The sequence below is a fragment of the Eschscholzia californica genome, unplaced genomic scaffold (assembly GCF_041429995.1).
Source record: "Eschscholzia californica isolate CP2 unplaced genomic scaffold, dmEscCali1.0.p SCAF_6, whole genome shotgun sequence".
Taxonomy (NCBI): Eukaryota; Viridiplantae; Streptophyta; class Magnoliopsida; order Ranunculales; family Papaveraceae; genus Eschscholzia; species Eschscholzia californica.
Window position 1 is genome coordinate 33,656,259 of NW_028238483.1, and position 16,906 is coordinate 33,673,164.

General features: G+C 36.1%; 3 protein-coding genes across 3 annotated transcripts; 1 reads left to right on the forward strand and 2 right to left on the reverse strand.

Annotated features, from left to right (window-relative positions):
* Positions 1 to 949: 949 nt before the first annotated feature.
* On the forward strand, positions 950 to 5,556 carry LOC147533857 (lysM domain-containing GPI-anchored protein 2-like). The gene is made up of 4 exons (XM_086650074.1): positions 950 to 1,610; positions 4,608 to 4,731; positions 4,787 to 4,983; positions 5,453 to 5,556. Exons 1-4 carry the CDS (start codon positions 950 to 952, stop codon positions 5,554 to 5,556), a joined length of 1,086 nt encoding a protein of 361 aa, XP_086506200.1.
* A 3,139-nt stretch (positions 5,557 to 8,695) lies between these two features.
* Positions 8,696 to 11,463, reverse strand: LOC147533858 (2-oxoglutarate (2OG) and Fe(II)-dependent oxygenase superfamily protein). Its single transcript, XM_086648155.1, has 3 exons — positions 10,791 to 11,463; positions 9,331 to 9,655; positions 8,696 to 9,197 (listed from the first exon to the last, which is right to left on the reverse strand). Exons 1-3 carry the CDS (start codon positions 11,360 to 11,362, stop codon positions 8,952 to 8,954), a joined length of 1,143 nt encoding a protein of 380 aa, XP_086504281.1. The 5' UTR covers positions 11,363 to 11,463; the 3' UTR covers positions 8,696 to 8,951.
* A 1,895-nt stretch (positions 11,464 to 13,358) lies between these two features.
* Positions 13,359 to 15,024, reverse strand: LOC147533859 (salutaridinol 7-O-acetyltransferase-like). Its single transcript, XM_086649020.1, has one exon. The coding sequence runs from the start codon at positions 14,868 to 14,870 to the stop codon at positions 13,560 to 13,562; it is 1,311 nt and encodes a 436-aa protein (XP_086505146.1). The 5' UTR covers positions 14,871 to 15,024; the 3' UTR covers positions 13,359 to 13,559.
* Between the last annotated feature and the right edge of the window lie 1,882 nt (positions 15,025 to 16,906).

Sequence of the window (16,906 nt, forward strand, 5' to 3'; positions counted from 1 at the left end):
CGTCCGTAGGGTTTTAGGCAAAAGTCTCTACGAGTGTTCTGTTTGAAAACCTAAAAAGAGAGAGAACGATATAGAGAAATGATAGTGGTGCTGTAGACAGAAAAAACAAATATATATATATATTTTTCTCATTTTCTCAAGTTGAAATTAGTCATTATCTGAAGGTTGTTTGATTTGTCTATCAACAACTAGTTTTGGGATAGGGTAGGAGAAAAAAATAAGGGACCAAAAATAAAAGTAGAAAGAAATAAAAATAAATTTCTCATTTTCTCAAGTTGAAATTAGTCATTATCTGAAGGTTGTTTGATTTGTCTATCAACAACTAGTTTTGGGATAGGGTAGGAGAAAAAATAAGGGACCAAAAATAAAAGTAGAAAGAAATAAAAATAAATTTCTCATTTTCTCAAGTTGAAATTACTCATTATCTGAAGGTTGTTTGATTTGTCTCTCAACAACTAGTTTTGGGATAGGATAGGAGAAAAAATAAGGGACCGAAAATAAAAGTAGAAAGAAATAAAAATAAATTTCTCATTTTCTCAAGTTGAAATTACTCATTATCTGAAGGTTGTTTGATTTGTCTCTCAACAACTAGTTTTGGGATAGGATAGGAGAAAAAATAAGGGACCAAAAATAAAAGTAGAAAGAAATAAAAATAAATTTCTCATTTTCTCAAGTTGAAATTAGTCATTATCTGAAGGTTGTTTGATTTGTCTATCAACAACTAGTTTTGGGATAGGGTAGGAGAAAAAATAAGGGACCAAAAATAAAAGTAGAAAAAAATAAAAATAAATTTCTTTGCTAATCTTTTTCGTTTTTCATCATCTCCAGTCTTAGAGCTTATCATACCCCCCTAACTTTCTCTCTCTCTTCTCCATTCCCACCTTCCTTCCACATTCTTAAATAACCAAACCATAATCAGTAGAATTTCAGTACTTAGAGAAAGAGATTTATGAGGAGGAGGATTTGGAGCAAGCTTCTCCTGGTTTTCACCCTTGTATTTATATTCACTTTGACATCAACGGCTGAATTCACTTGTAATTCAACAACTACAACCACGTGTCAATCTCTGATCGACTATGTAACTCCCAAGGACACAACCCTCGGCGACATCTCAACTCTATTTGGAGTCAAAGATTTCATATCCTTGCTTGCATCAAACTCTCTCCCACTCGGTACACCGTCAACAAAATCCGTGGCCGCGAATGACACTATCAGAATTACCTTCCCCTGTATCTGCAAAAGTGGTGCTGGATCGGGGATCTCAAATAAGAGTCCGATCTATAAGGTCAAAAAAGACGACGGTCTAGATTACATCGCCAGAAATATCTTCTCGGCTTTGGTAACGTATCAGGAGATCGTGGCCGCCAATAATATTACTAATGCGGATCAGATTGATGTCGCAGATGAACTTTTTATCCCACTGCCTTGTAGCTGCGACACCGTTGATGGTGCTCAGGTGATTCATTATGGGCACGTGGTTGAATCTGGAGACTCTGTGTCACAGATAGCTACCAAATACAGAACCACAGAAGATACGTTATTGAAACTGAATAGATTACCCGACTCCAAAGGACTTAAAGCCGGTTCTGTACTCGATGTTCCTCTCACAGGTACTATAAGTTAGTATCTTTCGTATTCTTTGTGCTCCCATGGACAGGTGAAGAGAGCCCTCGGACTTGATCTAGTCTATGCTGGGATTGAACATCACAGACTCAAGCCAGTCTAAATACCCTTGAACTGTTCCGCGGGTTTTAGATTGTTTAGAGACCCATGATAAATGTCAAGAGTTAAGCAAAATATTGAAACGCAGGCACCCATTCATTTTTAGTTCCTTTCGTTTTTGAAACTGACATTTGGTTCTAAAATTAGGCCCAAGTAGGGCCCCGATTCTTGCCGCGATATAAATGGAATAGAAAATGAACGTACTAAACCAGCAGCCTAAACATTTACAAAAATAATTTTTCATCACAAGCAATGTTGTTGCTCCTTTTTTACCAAAAATTAATGAACCTACGACATAATTAGTTAGTGAGATTTTATCCTTTGACTAAAGTTGGGAAGTGTGTAGGTCTATAAAATTTTGATTGAAAAGTCTTCTCCAAAATAATGATGGTTTTAAGAAAGGGCCGGTAATTATAAGGCCCAAAATGGGGAAGTTAAAGAGAATCAGGCCCAATACTAAATAATAATGAGGAAAAAACCCAGTAGGTAAAAATACAATTTTACCCTCTAAAATGAAATTTTCCGCCCAAATCAATGTCAAAAAAATTTTTGAACATTTCTGAACAATTATTGGTTTGCTCTCGACAATTTTGTAAATTTCTGAACAAATCTTAGTTTGTCTCAACAATTTGTAAATTTGTGAACAAATTCGTTTTTGCTTAGACATTGTTTTGCTAAAATATTTCGCATTTTTTTCTTTTGCATATTACATAGACAAACTAACACAAACATCTTGGCTACAACATTTTTCAATTTGTCTTGTGAAAAAATAAATGGTTACCGCATTTTTTCTTTAGCTTTCGACATAAATACAAAGACTAAAGCATTTTTTATTTATTTGACTTTTACAAAAATTAAAATGTTATGCATATTATCCTTTGTATTTAACAAATCCGTTAACGAACAAATAATATTTTGACTAATACATTATATATGTTGTTAAGAACATAATTATATATGACGCCAACATTTTATAATAAGTCGGGACATTATTATAGATATTGTCAATATTTTATAACAACACAATGATATATGTTGTCAACATATAAGGGTAAAAATGGAACTATGAAAAAAATATGTTGTATTGTTAACAACATAATTACATATCTTGTGAACATTTTGAAAAATGTTCAAAAAATGGGGTTTTTTGACATTATTATTTTTGAGTGGGTTTTTTTTCTTATTAGGGTCTAGATTTTTGGGGTTTTCACTCATTTTTCTAAGTATTCTTCAACAAAAAAAAAGAAAAGAAATTCAAAGTACTTTTTTTAATTTCACCTACCACTCATTTAGAGTATTTTTTTTATATGAAAATTATTATCTCCTTTGACTAGGGGTGGGAATCGGGCGGGTATGGGCGTCTACAGGTAAAAACACTTCGGGTTCGGGCGGGTCGGGTGGATCTTCTCTTTGGCTATTAGGGTAGTCGGGTAGATCGGGCGGGTAATTTTTAATTTTCCTCTACCCAAAGCCCGCCCACACCCACTAAAGGAGTCGGGTTGTCGGGCAACGGGCGGCTCGGATATCGGGCATAGTTCTCCATCCAAGTCTAAATCATTTTTTTATTTGTTTGTTTAGGGAATCATTTCATTTCTTCTTTCATATTTCAGTAGATTGTTAATGGATATATATATATATATATATATATATATATGCTTGTATTTGGTCTTAGTAATAAATCTTGTTTACAGAATTGTATTGGTCTTAGTTATAGATAATCAGAAACTCATAGAGGAATGAGATAAAGAAAGAAAGATTAACTAGAGAGAAAGAAATGGGAGAAAGAGAAACACTAGCAGAGTACCAGAACGACAGAAAGAAAAGTGGAAAAGGCAGAAGTTTAGAGGGAACGTGGGGTATATATAATATGGTAGTGGTGGAGTTATTAACCCTAGATCTAACGGATGAGCGATATCTTAGAGATCCCTCATCTAACGACATACGTTCTCTCCGCCTTAGTGAAGATTTGAAGTGAATTTCTTCTTTTAGGCTTCCTAATGGACCACAAATGGGCGAATATATATATAGGCACCAATCGGGCTTGCCCTATCGGACTCGGGTGTGGGCGGGAGGTCGGGCAAGGGGTTTTACCCGCGCCCGACCACCAAATTTCATCGGGCCGGGCGGGATCTACCCGCAACGGGTAGCGGCGCGGGTACCCGTGGTCAGTCATGGACTCGGGTACCCATGGACGGTTTCGGGCTCGCGGGCAACATTCCCACCCCTACCTTTGACATTCTCTTGTATATGCTATCCAACTCAAGCACATAATTACAATTTACATGACACATCCATAAATACGGAAAGATTTAGCTCCATGCGGGTAAGTTGGAGACCAAAATAATCACTTTCAGTGTTTCGGTCCTGGGTGGTTTTTGAATATAGTGAAATGAATCTAGGGAGGGTTTATAGGCGCCACCAAACTTAGCCACAGGCCCGCTCTTAGAGTCTCTCGGACAGGGCAGTCTGAGGACACTCAGACTAGGCCTATTCCGAACTGAGTTTCAACAACCCGAACTTAGGCTAGTCCGAGTATTCTCAGATTGCTCTATCTTTGTGCCCGAGGCTCAGGGGAGTGCTAAGAGAGGGCCGAGGGGCGTACTATAGCAAAATTTGGGGCATAGGCTCTCTATCTGAGTAATGGCTTTTTCCAAAACAAGGCAGGGTAGAAAAAATAGAAAAATGAAATAAGAAGGCAAAAGTTTACAGAGGTAAAAGCAATTTATTATAGAGTTATAAGTGTCATCTTTTTAGTCACTTGATACAAGTAACCATTATAGTAGTGTGTTTACTTTTTCCTCTTTCTGATATAACCTAATCTAACAATATCAGTTAGAGGGTAGTGTTATTAAGTTGTGTTTAATTGTTAATATTGGTTCATGCAGCTTGTAGTTCAACAATAAAGAAAGAATCATTGGATTACCCATTGTTGGTTCCAATGGGAACCTACACCATCACGGCTAACGGTTGCGTCCAGTGTGATTGTCTACCGTCATCCAAGAACTTAACGTACGTCCTTATATTATTTTTCTGACTTATATGGTTGTGTATTTGGATGAATTAGATTACAATGTAAGTCAGCTCTCTCGACGGTGAAAATACAGAAATGGCAACAATGTCCTTCCCGCCAGTGTTATGGCTCACAAAAACTCGGCGACACATCGAAAACTTCCAGCCCTTGCAATATCCTAGTCTGTGCCTACACTGGATATACGGATAAGACCATTTTGACAGACCTTGTCAATCAATCCGCCTGCCCTGGTTAGTCTCGTTTTCCTAATGTTTTTGTCATCTTTCTTGTTTAAATTGCCCTTCATGAAATTTCAGTTTAGTGACAATAATATTTGTTTTTTTTTGTTGAACTAGACAATAATATTTGTTTAACAAGATAAAAGTTAATCACACATCATGTATGGATATACATTTTTTTTTTTAAATTGACTAAGATAGTCATTACAACGGTGACATTGATATATCGATGTGATAAACACGATAACCGTCAAATTGAAAGGGCCTAAACTCTAAATAAATTACGGGTATAAAACTCAACTCAACTATTGTATTTTATACCTTCTAATAACTCAAGTTCAATAAACTGTTGTGAATTGGACCTGGGATCTCCAGAATTTTGGAATACATGCACTGCCAATTGTGATATAAATTGTTGTTTTTTTAATTAATAATCAATACTAAATCGTTCTAATCCGTTAATTTATTTATTGGGGAACAGGAAATGGAGCACCACCATCACCTTCAGGTGCAGGGAAGAACGATTTGAAGCAATTGAAAATGTGGTGGCTTTTCAATTTTGGTTTCGTACTTCTTTATATTTAGGGGGGTAGTGGTTCAGGACATTGGAGGACATTCAGAGACAAAATGTTCCAGAGACATTTCAAGACATTTCGGGACATTTGTCCGTAGACAAAATGTCTTTATGGACATTTCAGGACATTTGATTCATAGACAAAATGTCTCAGAGACATTTCAAGACATTTGGTTCATGGACAAAATGTCCTGGGGACATTTCAACATATTGAATCCATGAACAAAATGTGTAGTGGATATTATTATTAATATTATTTTATTATTATTATTATTATTATTATTATTATTATTATTATTATTATTATTATTATTATTATTATCTCATCATTGAAGGATAATTGATAGACATTTATTATTTTAATATTATCATTATTGTCAAACCATATAAAATAATATATTTGTACTCATGTTTCAATAATATATTTTTCGACTTTTGTGGACATCTGTGGATATCTGAGGACATTGATGGCAGTTGGTAGACATTTATTATTTTAATGTAATCATTATTGTCTAATCATACGAAATAAATTTGCCCTACTACTTTGAAAATATATTTTTCGACTTTCGTAGACATCCGTGAATATCTGTAGACATTGATAGATATTTAGTTGATATTTATTATTTTTAATATTATTACTGTCTTACCATATGAAATAAAAAAAATTAATTAATATTTTCAAATATATATTTTTTGACTTTCGTAGACATCTGTAGATATCTGTGGACATTGATGGACAATTGGTAAATATTTATTATTTAATATAGTTAAATATTAATATAATAATAATATAATATAATATAATATAATATAATATAATATAATATAATATAATATAATATAATATAATATAATATAATAATAATACAATAATACAGTAATATAATAATAAGATAATATTATAATAATATGATTTGATAATAATAATTATTTTTTATTACCTTCCTTACTCAAATATATAATAATAATAATAATATTAATAATAATAATAATAATAGTAATAATAATAATAATATAATAATGTAGTAATATAATAATAAGATAATATTATTATAATATGATTTGGTAATAATAATTATTTTTATTATCTTCCTTACTCAAATGTCCCCAAGTGTCTTCCATATTTTGAGAGACATTTTCTCTCCAAAAGCTCTCCAAATTTACACTAAAATGTCTCCAAATGTCCCCAAAAACAAATTGTCTTGAAATGTCCCTAATTTCGTGTCCCGAACGAATAACACAGACATTTGGAGACATTTGAAATGTCTCCAACCAATAACACGGACATTTGGGGACATTTGGAGACATTTGAAATGTCCCCAACCAATAACACGGACATTTGGGGACATTTCTAATGTCCCCAACCAATAACACGGACATTGGGGGACATGAAAATGTCCCCCAATGTCCCCAACCACTACCCCCCCCCCTAGTCTTTTCTATAGTTTTCATTCATCTTTTCTATTTTTTTTCCCGAGCTCAATATTTTCAGTTTTATCTTGTGAGATTTGATCATATGATGATATGAACACTTTCACAGGATCAAATCTTACTTTAGTGGAGGCTCAGGGCCTCAGGGGGGAAGATTTGACCCTATGAACACTATCACCAATGTGTCTTTTTTTACCAAGGTGAAATTGATCTGTAAGTACATTTTTCTTAGAAGTTGAAAAGTTTCATATATATCCTCAAATCTTCATATCCATTTCCCAGATAAAGCTTTGTTCGATGTAGGTAGATACGTAATCGCAGTGAAACTATGGAACATTTTAGTAAGTGGGAGGTTATTCGATGTATCATTTTACTCTCAAATTTCTCTTCTCAGCATTTGATCATTCTTAAGTTCTCTCATTTATGGTTGGGATGTTAATCAAGATAGGATGGATGAGCTTAGACTTTTTCAGTTTCATTTTAAACTCAGATGCCTTAATTATTGTATAATCAAGATCAAATCTAATATTTTTCATTTGTATTCGCTTTATGGGATGACGTAAAACTATGATCCCCAAAGTAAAATCTATACAAATTTTGCCGTTCGCAAAATTTCATATTCACGTTATTGTTCTCATCTAGCAGTGGTTCCGTAGAATCCCACGACTCTGTAGTTGTAAATAATGTTTATGGACCACCATGGTTAGATCACTCATCCCCCATCCTCTACCCCATGGGTCACGTGTACAAAAGACAAAATTAGTGGGCATCTATAATTTCCATCACTTGAGAAATTTTGTTTTTTCACACTCCTTGAAAAGGATACGAAGAGACGTAATTATGTAAATAACCCCTTATCTTGTTTAAGGTGGGTGCTACACGAAAGTGTACTTGTGTCATTGTTCTTATTTCAAATGGCTAGTCTAAAATTTGGTTCTACCAATCCGACCCGTCAGTTCTAAAACAGAAAATCCAGTCGTCAAAGATCGTCAACTCATAAAAAACTCTAATTGTTTTCTCACCTATTTTGTCGTGAACTTTTTCCTATCACTGTTAAATGGTCGATGTTTTGGGGAAATACGAAAATTTTCCGGGGATAAATTTTTGGGTGGAAACAAATTTTTTTTGGTTCTTCCAAACACTACCCAAGTTTTTATTGTCTTTTTCTCTCTCTCTCTCTCTTTCCTTCTCTTTTTTCTTTTTCCTCTCTCCTTCCCTCCTCTCTCTTCTCTCTTAAGTCCGGCGAAGGGGAGAGCCCTTCGCCGGAATCTCGTCTGGTTTTCCGGATGAGGAGTCGCCTGGAAAACCAGACGAGATGCCTTCGACTGAATCTGGTTTTTCCAGCTCCAGACGAAGGCATCTCGTCTGGAAAACCATACGAGATTCCGGCGAGGGGCTCTCCCCTTCGCCGGATTTAAGAGAGAAAGAAGAGAGGGAGTAAGAGAGAGAAGGAGGGAGAAAGATAGAGAAGGAGGGAAAAAGAGAGAGAAGGAGGGAGAAAGAGAGAGAAGGAGAGAGAACAGGAAAAAAAGTGTCGCCGGCCATTAGCTTAACTCCGGCCGGCGACTTATTTCCGGCGATCAAAGTTATGTTTGGGGGATAGCTTTTGAGTTTTTCCCCCTCTTCCCCGGAAATTTTTTCGCTTTCCCCAAAACGCTGGCCCTGTTAATTTGAAAATTTTTGGACTAAAAAAAGTTATTGTAAGCTTTCTAAATCAAATTATCAACCAAGCCATTTATTTGTTTAATAATATGATTATATAACTCAACTTCAAATAACATTCTTAGTTGATATCAAACATCTCTAGAAATACATTAGTATATCAACTTCTTAAACTAAAACATCACAAGTGACTAGTGGTAAACCATAACAAATTAGGAAACATAAGCCCTTATTATTATTTCATATTAGTGTAAAACAAACCTAGCTATAATTTATTTAAGAAGAAGTAATGTGTATTATATGTTGCTAGGTTTTAGACAACTTTGGCAAATTGAAGAGTAGCCTTTCCTTGGTGAGCACTCTGGAAGTAGTTATCTTTGTATTCTCCAAACAGTAATTGTCTATAAACAGTCTTCCCATCCTTCTCAGGAAGGCCAGCCAACGGTCCGATTGTTGTGGTTGGAACGGGGCTCACAAATATCGGCACCGATACTCTTGACCTTGTGCTGCTTGCCAATACTCTATGTTCTGCACTCTTGTACCTTCCATTGCTAAGTATCTGCGTTCATTCATACATACACAGACGCGCGATGAATAATTTTCTTTTCAGTTGGGTGATAATATGTGCGTTTTTTTTATATGTGGAAATCAGAATTTGAATTTTAGCATATATAAAATATATTTAAATGTACCTCTAAGGTGTCACCGACGTTGATGACAAGTGCATCTTCAATAGGAGGAATCTCAATCCACCCTTTATCCTCTGCTTTTACGTAGAGACCACCGATGTCATCTTGTAAGAGAACTGTGAGGGCTGCAAGATCGGAATGTCGTCCCACACCCACTGTGAGTTCGGGGCTAGGACATGGGGGATAAAAATTCATATTCACAGCTTTAACTTCCATATAGGATAGGAGAGTTGACTCGGCCACCTCAACACCGAGTCCTCTCAAAAGTGAACTCAATATCTGATATATCATCTTCTTAGCTGATTTCAGATAATTAAATGCTGCTTCTCTGCGACAAATCAATCGATTTCTCAATTACACATCTAATTAGTAGGTAGTTATTAGAGGTAGAAACAAAAGTATTTAATGGGGACTTCAATTAAGTGCCACGCATACATACAAGTTTTGACCGATAAGATGATAAATTGTCTATCAATACAAAAGCATTTAATTAAGTAGGGGCCGCACATATACATCCAATCCAACAGTTGGATTAGATGATAAATATGACCTAATGATTTAGAACGGAGTAACCAACCATATCATGTCAAACGAAACTAGTCAAAACACGGTTGCGCATGAAGTGTAATACCAGTACATGGAAAGAAAATAAAAGTCTGGTCATACCCGAAACATAGCATAATAGCAACGCCACAGACTTATGTATGATTTTGCTAAGTTGTGATATGAGATCCTACTTTAAATATTTTTATTTCACAATAGATTTCAAGAGTCATTACATTTATTGTATAGGTACTGATACATTACGAGGATATACATGAATTGGATTAATAAACACATCAACTCTAACTATGACAATTGGACCCTTAATAACAATATAATTAAAGACCTTTAGAAATAATTTTAGTGTCTGCAATTAGGGAGATTTTATAAAGTCCCTCATTTTTGTTAAAAGGCCCCCCCTCAGTGATAATTTACCAAGTAAAATGGTTCATGGGGAGACCTTTTAACAAAATTGGGGAGGTCTTATAAAACTTCCCCTGCATTTATATGAGATAAATCTCAAGAATAAACTACGTACTTCTATCTAATCATGAATCCAAGCCCATTTACAAGCACCTTAATATTTGAAAGTACACTTTTGGGTTTGGGACTTATAAAGTAACTGGAATATTTCAATCAAGTGGCAAGTCTGACTTTAATCCCCTTCAACGAAAAAAAAGAAAAAAAAAAGTCTGACTTTAATTCACACCGTTCTTTTATCCGTGTGACTCATCAAGTCAAAGAGTTTGTCAAAATTTCTTTGTACACTTAACATTTCCCTAAATTTTAATGTTTCCTATAGATGATCTAAGCAGTATACTACATGCAAACTATTAGGAATGGTATAGATTAACGAAGTACTGATCATAAAACTAAGGAAAGTTGATAGTTAATTAAGTAGAAGCAAGCAAGAAACAAACCGGCATTCATCAGGCCAAAATTTTAGGGTTTCGTCGGCATTGTTAACGTAGATCATGCTCAAATAATCCTTCCACTCGAGAGATTTCTCAGCTTCAGGGGAGAAACTGGTACCATAATAGACAAGTGGGCATGGTGTTTTCTCTTTTAGATACACCACCTTCTTCTCTGGTGGTAGGTTAAAGAAAGTATGAGCTGCTTTTTTTGCATTCTCCATCACCTCATGTGACACCCCATGGTTTACTACTTGAAAAAACCCTAGTTTTGTTGCTGCTTCACATAACTTATCCATTATTTCTCTCTTCTTCTCTCCATTTTCATCTCCTTCTTCAAGCAAGCATGATATATCTATAGGACTACTGCTTAGATATGGCAAAGAATCGATAGTATTTTTTGGATCGATTCTCTCATCTGGAGGATGAATATATCTTGCTGGTAAAGTGGTTAAGCCAGTATCAGCCAAACCCTTAACTCCATGACCTTTCTTTACGACAAACTCAAATATATCGGAGTTGTTGTCGATATTGTTATTGCCTGAGATTAGGGAGTTTGAATCAGGATTAATGTCACCCATGGTTGGAGCTAACTAGGACTAAAATATGGTAAGGAATGATAGGTTGGTTTACTTTATTCAAGAACACAAATGGGTGCTGCTCTATTTATACATGGTGATACACTGTTAAGTTTGTGGCCATCCAACTCAAAACCAATTGGCAATGAGTGAAGAGGACCACCTTATATTCTTGGTTACTAGAATCCCATTGTCCAATGTGGGACTATTCTCACACGCCCCCTCACGTGTAGGGTTCTTTGACCCTAACACGTGTATTTCTTCGGGCGACGTGGAGCACGTGTGGCTTTTTACCTATCATGTGTGGGCCTAGCTCTGATACCATGTTAAGTTTGTGGCCATCCAACTCAAAACCAATTGGCAATGAGTGGAGAGGACCTATTCTTTATATTTTTGGTTGCTAGTTACCCATTCTCCCATGTGGGACTATTCTCACACGCCCCCTCACGTGTGGCGTTCTTTGAGCCTAACACGTGTGTTTTTTTTCTTTACGGGTGACGTGGAGCACGTGTGGCTTTTAAGCCTATCACGTCTGGGCCTAGCTCTGATACCATGTTAAGTTTGTGGTCATCCAACTCAGAACCAATTGGCAATGAGTGGAGAGGACCTATTCTTTATATTTTTGGTTGCTAGTTACCCATGAGTGGAGAGGACCTATTCTTTATATTTTTGGTTGCTAGTTACCCATTCTCCCATGTGAGACTATTCTCACATACACTTTACTAGTTAGGGCTGTCTACTAGATGGAACTATCTAGAATTGCAAATTAAACATGTCTTATCAAATTCATTTTCAACCTGTCCACTTTTGGTATTTCATATCCTGAAATGCTATTTGATCCGAAAATGAGAATCGACCTCAGCCCAAAAGCTGATGTGGCCGACTCTCACTGATCCATATGTTTTTCTCTCTACATGCTCGGTTCAATGGGAGTCAGCCACATCAATTTTCAGGCTGAAATCGGCCCCACTTTCGAACATAATAACATTTCTGTCTCTATCTCTCTCTAGTATATTGAACGATATATATCAAATTTGACACAGCGATATTGTTTGGTGAACCCATTATCTATGAATTGATCTTCCTGTGTGGATAAATGGAATGACTCCTCTTCGAAGTCAACAAAATTTTGGATTGCTAATGTGACCATAAATTTGGCAAAACCCAATCCACAAGAAAGTAAATCCAAATTAGTGGCGGTCTAATTGGTTACACATACATTTAAGTGATTAATGCCATTTCTGACTATCTTCTGGTCAAAATTTAGATACCTATTTCAAACTATGACATCGACTTGACTTTTCTCATCAGAATCACATGCTCTTTCAAACAGGAAATTTGGACAATATCTCCAAGTTTTCTTTCATGTTCAATATATGTATACATTTTGTCTGTTCGTCTGGTGACATATAATTGTGAAAGTTATACCCTTTGCTCTCATTTTCTTTTGTCATTTATTCATAGAATTCCTTCATTTTTTGGTCTACTAAATCAACTAGAAAATGTTACTATTGAGACTATAATAACCGTAATTGTAGACTATATATGAGAAATGCTATATCCTTAAATTTTTGACTAACTCTTATCCAATAGTGTGATGTTTCTGACTATAAACAACTTGGGAGTCGCTAAATGTAAAATTTCTTGATTAGGAAATTATCAATTAGAATGTGATCAACTGACGCTTTATTATCGACTCTTAAAACCCTGAAAGGACGATGTAATGTGTCACTCAACAATAGATTTTGAGCATTGGGTGTACATTAGAATATCCTGATGAAAGGACAATGTAGACCCTGAAGCCCGAGACTAAGTCTTCCATCCAGAGCCTATTATAGACCCTGAAGCCTGAAGACGGGTAATACCTAACCGGCCCGTACGTAAAGGCCTGGCACGAGTGTTGGAGAAGGCCTCATCACCTTTTACAAACTATTGTTTTTATTATTTCATTATTGTTTCTATTACTTGTAAAGCTCTTGTAATACCTTAGGATTATAAATAGAGGAAAGGATGAGTCTCAAAACTCACTCCATTACTTCATATTCTATTAAAAACAATACAAGTTTCACATAATTGGAAACAAATATTCGAAAAACAAGCAACACTTAACTACGTCTTACTACAACTTATTCAAACCAAATTAATACGGAAGAAATTACAATGAATAATCATCATAATTAAGCTTCATTTAGGAAATTGATTATGAAATAAAAGCAAGGAACTCTTCATTGAGCTCTAAAGAGGCCATTTTTTCCTCTTTGAGCTTAAAGCTTGCTTCTATTCCTTCCCCATCTTTTGTATCCATCAAAGAAAACCCCTCTATCTCCATAGCTTCAGCCATAGTACAAGTTACCAAATCTGGCTTTCCCCATCCAAAATCACTCTCATACAATGGAAACCTACACCAACTACTCATCACATATACATCACCCCCAGCCTGTGCGACCAAACTTAGCAGCCCACCTATCAACTTTGAGAACTCTCCAATATCCCCTTGTAGTTCCCTTATGTAATTACCATTGATCTTACTTATCGCGTCCCGCATGTGTCCCACCAATTCGCCCAACGACTGATAATCTTTTGATACCTTTGTTGTTGACATTAACACTGCATTCCCAAATGATTGTTTAGGCAATGGTGGGTCCGTCCTCTTTCTCAAGTTCACGGCCTGGAGTAAGGTCGATGTTTGTTTCGTCGATGGGCCCGATTTCGTCATAATTGACTTCCATATTAGAGCCGACAGAGCTTCTACTCGTGTCAAGTACTTTGAGTCTGGTGACTCGGCCGCTATTTTGGCACGTAAAGCAGCTAGCTTTCCCCCGTTGAATACATATCTCTTTAAGACGTACTTACTTGTTGTTGTGTCACTGACGTTTTCAGCTAATGTGTCGGCCGATATGGTAAGTGACAATGGTTGAAGAGGGAAGAGAGACTGGGTGTCAAAAGTAGGAGTCAAGAATTCGGTTGACCCACGAGATTTTGCTGCCCAAGTGTTGATGAAGGTAGTTATAGAGGAAGCATCTGAGATAGTATGAGACGTGGAAATTGAAATTGCAATTCCACCACAGTCAAACATGTTGACTTGAATAACCAATGGCACTTCCATGGACATATCTGGGGACAAGACATCGGCAGGTGGTAAGAGTTGATTGACTGTATCTTGGTCAGATTTCATAAATTCAGAAATGACATCGTTGACTTTCGCTTCGAAATAGTCAACACCTTGATCCTTACAATCAACAAAGGAGTTATCTGTGATCCTACCAGCCAATGTGTAGAAGTGGGTTAAGGTATCTGATAACGATCTCTTAAGTAAACTAAGACGATGATCAGATTCAAGCTCAGTATCAGAGTTCGATTTGGAATCGAAGAAAAGAATGATAGAAATGTACATGGGAGGAATGATGATATCAATAAGGGAGAGAGTGAAGGTAGAAAGGTGAGAGGGAGTAGGAGAAGAGGGTTTTATGGTCTCCTTAGAAATGACTCGAACCTTACCCGTGGGAGCCATATTTGAGATGTGATAATTTTAGGGTATAGTTTGAACCCATATATAGAAAGGATGATATCAAGATCTATCACGTCTGGTTGTTGCATTAAACATAGGCTATAAATATATATATACATATATATATATATGCACATTTTTAATCATTTTGTTGTTTATGCATGGAGTGAAACCTAAATGGGAGATTTTATAGGCCCCCAAGTGAAATGGTTTATGGAAAGGCCTTTTAGCTAAATTGAGCCGACCCTATAAAACTTCCCAACCTAAATTACCTGGAATAAACGAGTGCAATTTTGAACTACTTTAGGTCTAGGAAGATAAATGAGTCTAAAATTAAGTGACCTTGAATTTAAATATTTCAAGTCAAGATACATTTTCGAAAATGTTATAAACTCGTCAAATCTATAGTAAAATATCTTCGTCATCTCACTCATCTACAACAAAACAAAACTACATCCAAAACATAAGTAAGTATTTATTGGTTAGGTAATCGATCCATTAAAAACACATTCGTCACGATATTATTAATGCAAAAATTAGAAGTCATTTGCATAATCGAAAAATATATTTTATAAATGTTGAGATATACTTTATCTATTTCAATTTATTTAATATTATAATTAGAGAAAAATAAGTGTTTCATTCATGGACATTCATGTATTGCAGTTGACAAACATTTAGAAGTTAAAATTTACCAACCTTCTCTCGGAACTCCCTCACAAGTCACAACTACTTCATAAAAACTCTAACCAATTTCATCATGGGGATGGTTGGGATATTATACAAGACCCACCTATTAGGGTTACACAATCAATACTTTCAACAAAAAAAAAAAAAAAAGTACACAATCAATAACTCTAACCACCTCCATCATTGGGGTGGTTAGGATCTTCATATACAAGACCCACCTAGTTGGGTACACAATCAATTCAGGAGATGTCTTTCTGATGGAGACCATCAACATGGGCCTCACGGCCAAGTCATTGGGCCTCATGGCCGAACTAATTAGAGGGTCTCATGGCCGAACTAATTAGAGGGTCTCATATTCGCCTTGCCCGAGACTAAGTCATGGGCCTAGCCGAGAGGGTCAGAGGACTTGACTAAGGCTTGTCCCAGGTCATTCAGAGATTGATCTCGAATTTCAGACTGAGATTTTTTAGCCTCGACTCGAGTGAGAGTTTCTCGTCTTTTTCTCCATTATCGTGTCATGGCTCAAGGCACATGTGTGTTCACCTGGCTCTGTTCCCTTTTAACTGAATTAGGCTTTTTGGAAATGGAGTCTTGTACACTGTTTTATGATTATAAATCTGCCATTATGTTAGCTTCTGACTCAGTCTTTTATGAAAGTACAAAGCATATAGAAGTAGATATTCACTTCATTCGGGAGAAAGTTTACTCAGGTGTCACCAAACCAACTTTTGTCTCATCCTCTAATCAAACTTCCGATATGTTAATTAAACCAGTTGGTCCATCGTTACTGCATTCATATATGGTCAAGTTAGCGCTCGTCCACCAGCTTGGGGGGGGTGGGGGGGGGGGGGGGGGGGGGGGGGTGTGTGTGTGTTAGAATTAGGAGAGAATATATATATATATATTTATTTGTAATTAGGTTATAAATCATTGTACATAAGAAATGAATATGAGAAATTATGAATTTAAGGAAGGTTTAAGAATTGTAGGATGTTTGTTGGAAGATATTCTAGTACCAACACCTAGTGGTCAGGAAGGACTGAGAATTGTTGGATGCTTGTTGGAAGATGTTCTAATACCAACACCTAGTGCTCCGGAAGGACTGAGAACCGTTGGACGTTTACTTTTTAAATAGATTTAGTGGATTATGAAGGGTATGCATAAAATGGCACAGCTTGCGTCAGTTTTACAAAAAATATATAACAATGACAAACGCCCGTAAATGATAGAGTTAATTAGAGGGTTGATTAGTGGTCAGTGTTAAGCCTTAGGCTATCTATGACCAGCTCGTTTGGTTGTCTCGGTCTATCTTTCATGTAAATTCATCCATCCCCACTACTTTGACTCGT